Here is a 4,632-nt window from a genome sequence, read left to right as displayed (position 1 = left end):
CAACAAAGATATATAAAATATATATTGTTTTTATTCTGCTACATGGACAATTTTGAGCGCGTTGGTAGGAATACAGTAGGTGGTAAGTGTTCATAAGCACCACATTTTCTGGGAGACCTGTTGACACTTAATGCTATGGATACCATAACCAAGACATCTTCATATTGAACTAACATGTCAATTAGGCTTCCAAGGACTGATTACTTGATAACCTTTGGCATGATTGATACAGAAGCACAATGCTGCTATGAATGTCTGTTCTGCACTTTTCTCTCCAAAGCTTATGCTGCACAGCCAACTGGAGGCTGGCCGTCCAATCCAGGGCTATATGTGCCTGCAATGAGTTTCAGCCGGTAGGATGCGAGATAGCTGTGGGGGGAAATTGAGTTTCTACAACATGGGGTTGAATTCTTCGCATTTGTGGCACCCCTTTTTGGATCTCTATATAGAGGCCCCTAAACATGTGATACCAATTGATTGGATGTTGTAATATCATGATACAGTATATGACATTTGGCGTAATAAATAGGCCCCACTCACATTTTGGAAGGCAATTACATGTAGGCAAACAGTATCAAAACCCTGTTTTGATGGTCATTATCAAATGACTCATGAGATCATTTGGTGGATTAGTTTCTTTATGTTTTGTCTCAACTCCAATTCTTGTTCGCCTCCTGGCCTGTCGGCCTTGTGACGACAGTGAAAAAGCTAGTGTAGCAACCTCTGAATAAACACCCCTCCTATTCAGCTTCTATTAGATACATTCCCCTGCATGTCAGGTTAAAGCAAATATTTTCCATTTGCCAAATTAGATTAATCCAATTAATTCCTACATCCATTAGTCAGGACTGTACCGGGTAAATTGGAATAGATCCATCTGGGAATAGTGGTCAAGAATTATGGTGAATTTGACTCACGGAAAAATAATGCCTGCCTGAGCAACAGCTTAGCTGTCTGGTCAAGGATACACTGCCCTCAACCACACAGAACCACCAATCCTCTGCTTTCTACAGAAAGAAGTTCATCCAAGGAGACGGCACGGTGTGAGCGTCAACACAGAGGTGATCCAGGCTGGGGTCCCAAGGAGACGGCACGGTGTGAGCGTCAACACAGAGGTGATCCAGGCTGGGGTCCCAAGGAGACGGCACGGTGTGAGCGTCAACACAGAGGTGATCCAGGCTGGGGTCCCAAGGAGACGGCACGGTGTGAGTGTCAACACAGAGGTGATCCAGGCTGGGGTCCAAGGAGACGGCACGGTGTAAGCGTCAACACAGAGGTCCAGATCCAGGCTGGGGTCCAATCATGGGAAATAGTGTAGCTGCAGGTCTTTCTTGTTGACCTTGCCCATTTGGTTCCTGGGCATCTCCTCCACAAGCACCAGGCTGGTGGGGATGGTGTAGAACGCCATGTGCTCCCTGTGGAAAACACACACACACACACACACACACACACACACACACACACACACACAGATTGGAGATGTGTACTGCTACAAGGAGATACGCTCATGTTCTTGCTCATCTTCGCACTCACATGACGCACGCACGCACGCGCGTGCATGCACACACACACACACACACACACACACACACACACACACACACACACACACACACACACACACACACGTGCGCGCATGGAAAGACAAAAAAACACTTGCAGAACAAAGGCAAGCCCTGTGGCAGAGCAGCACAGATAAGGAATGAAATGTCCTTCACTCTGCATCTCCTCCTCCCTGTCGCCATTTGCCTCCCAGACACTCACTATTCCTTCATACAAAACAATCTAATCACTGTGAAATAAAAACAAATAATGAAAGCAAAAACAGAAGGCTGGGATAATTAAATGCCTTTTATTTTATTTTTATTTATTTTATTCCTTCCATTTTGAGTGCATGGTTGTTATGTTGCGTCTTGAAGCCTGGAGCTCTTTTATTATCTTGTAACCCAGTTTTTGTTTGCGCGCGTGCACATGTTTGTGTGTGTGTGTGTGTGTCTGTAAGAGTGTGTGTATGCACTATGCATGCTTGTGGTGTGAGAGTGAACATAATGATTCATACAGCTGTCATCAAATGCCCCTTTCAGCAGATGTTTTCTTTGAGCATCTCTCTCTCTCTCTCTCTCTCTCTCTCTCTCTCTGACTTATAAGTGAGTGCATACACACGTCTTTCTCTTTTTAATGGAGCTTGCTCATGTCACCCAGTTCTCTGAGGCCGTATGTGTGTGTGTGTGTGTGTGTGTGTGTGTGTGTGTGTGTGTGTGTGTGTGTGTGTGTGTGTGTGTGTGTGTGTGTGTTCCATGCGGGGAGGAAAGGAAAAGGCATGATAGAGATTCAGACTGACAGCTGAAGCCAGGGCACTGAGGAGTGAGCATCCATGCACTTGTTTATGTCTCATTTTATTTCTCTCTCTCCTTCACCCTGCTCCCAGCAGTTGGTTGTGTGCTGGCATGACCAGTCCTCAGGCGCCACCGATAGCTAAGAAGCGTGTGTGTGTGTGTGTGTGTGTGTGTGTGTGTGTGTGTTAGCCTGGATCACTGGTAGCAGTGATGATCCACCATGCAGACCAGCAGGTCATAGCAGTAGGACGTAACACCCCCACACCATATGGAGCACACACACACACACACACACACACACACACACACACACACACACACACACACACACACACACACACACACACACACGCACACACACACACACACACACACACACACACACACACACACACACACACACAATGAATATGAAATGAAAAGCGAAGTGAAGTGAAAAAAGCAAAGCACAAAAGGAACGCGCAGAGCGTGGAGAGACGTGGTGCAGAGATAGTGGTGGGTGGGAACGAGGGATGGCATGGAGGACAGAAACAGATGGAGGGAGAGTGAAGCGAGAGGGCAGAGAGGGTTGTCCACGCTGAAGAAACCAATGGAAAGCACAAGAGAAGAATGTGGTGTGTGTGTGTGTGTGTACTACCGTATACTATTGAGGACCAAACAAAAAACGCCCCCACAAGAAACGGACATAATAAAATGATTGTTTTGGGTTCGACTTACAATTAGGAAAATATGTTTTCCCTATCTCATAGGCCTACTTCAACATGTGGAATGTCACACCGGACACACTGGCTATTTTCAATGCCATCCTAAAATGTTGATGTCCTCACAAGTATAGTAATGCAAACGTGGGTGCGTGCGTGCGTGCGTGCGTGGGTGCGTGCGTGCGTGCGTGCGTGCGTGGGTGCGTGCGTGCGTGCGTGCGTGCGTGCGCGAGTGCCATCGGTGTCTCCAAATAAAAGAGGAGTCTCCTGCAAATGTCCGTGATGGACGCCACGGAACCGCAGCGACATTTAGAAGCAGGGAGAAACATTATAGACAAAAACCTTTCAGCACAGTCATCCGCTCATTTCCTCTTTCTAGTTGGGTTTTCTTTCATTTCCTGCCTCTCCTTTCAGCTGGTCTCATTAGTGCACCTCTGGCCTCTCTTTCTCTCACTTGCCTCTCTATTGATCCCAGGCAGCAGAGAGGGGGGGGGGGGGGGGGGAGGAGTAAATGTGTTGGACTGATTGGACAGAGCAGTCAGATAAAGGCTTTCCTTCATTTACCGCTGGATGGCAAGCAGCCAACAAACCTCAATCAAAAGAAGCGTCTCGCTCTTGCACCGCCATGATGGGATTTTGTGTGCCGTGTTTGGTAACACGTGTGCTACGCAATGCATCCCATGTCTATAATGCATTATGAACTTTAATTATTAAGTCATAAAACGCCTTATAATAAGTTATAAGGTATGACTATTGTTATAAAGCATTATGAGTGTTATGAGTAGATGCCGATGCATTATAATTATTTTTGTAAAGCATATTAACCACTTAAGCGCTACAAACTATGTTGTACAACAAATAGCAAAAATAGCGTATCTACAAATTGTCCAAATTGTCAAAGAAAGAGGCACAAATTGTGAAAATAGACGATGTACAAGCTGGCAACGCCTCGCTTTTCACAATATTTGTCTGTGGAACTGAGTCCAACTGCTGTAAATGCCTCAACTCCTACAATTCCTAGTGCTTGTCAGGGTGTGGGTTCCCCGGTTCAAATATGATCATTCTGGGGTTGCGACCTGAAAAGGTTGAGAACCACTGCTGTAGAGGGTTACAGTACCTTGCCCAGGTCCTCAGCTCAGCCAGGGTCAAACTCTGTCCCTTCTTCAGCTGCACCACAGCGGTGACCGCCTGACCCCAGGTGGCGTCCCGGGTGCCAATCACAGCCACATCTGAAAAGGTGAAAGGCAACGCCGACCACCAGGAAGACACTTAGATCAAACACTTGTATCCTGTGTGTAACCTTCTCCTGACTGGCTGCTTATAGCCTTGCAATGTGATTATGTGACCCCTCCTGACCTGTGATGTCTGGGTGGGCCAGGAGGTGGCGCTCCACCTCAAGGGCGCTGATCTTGAATCCGCCACTTTTGATGATGTCAACGCTGGTGCGGCCCCTGATGGAGTACACGCCATCCTTATAAACCGCTGTGTCACCTACAGGGGTGAAAAGGAGGGAAGTGTTCGGGGCCGAAAAACAAAAGAGAGACGGAGAGAAATAGAACGAATCAGAAAGAATCCGAATACATTTCATTATTACA

General features: G+C 46.9%; 1 protein-coding gene across 2 annotated transcripts in view; it reads right to left on the bottom strand.

Annotated features, from left to right (window-relative positions):
- Positions 1-1,218: 1,218 nt before the first annotated feature.
- acsf3 (acyl-CoA synthetase family member 3) overlaps positions 1,219-4,632 on the bottom strand; it is a 44,277-nt gene continuing 40,863 nt past the window's right edge. For both annotated transcript variants that reach the window (XM_079496551.1, XM_079496552.1), the window contains 3 exons: positions 4,394-4,528; positions 4,155-4,266; positions 1,219-1,415 (listed from right to left, as the gene is read on the bottom strand). In XM_079496551.1, coding sequence (XP_079352677.1) covers positions 1,301-1,415; positions 4,155-4,266; positions 4,394-4,528 — 362 coding nt within the window. In that variant the 3' untranslated portion in view covers positions 1,219-1,300. The remainder of the gene's footprint in view (positions 1,416-4,154; positions 4,267-4,393; positions 4,529-4,632) is intronic.

The sequence above is a fragment of the Electrona antarctica genome (assembly GCF_951216825.1).
Source record: "Electrona antarctica genome assembly, chromosome: 3".
NCBI classification, from domain to species: domain Eukaryota; kingdom Metazoa; phylum Chordata; class Actinopteri; order Myctophiformes; family Myctophidae; genus Electrona; species Electrona antarctica.
This window is presented reverse-complemented; position numbering and strand designations above follow the sequence as displayed.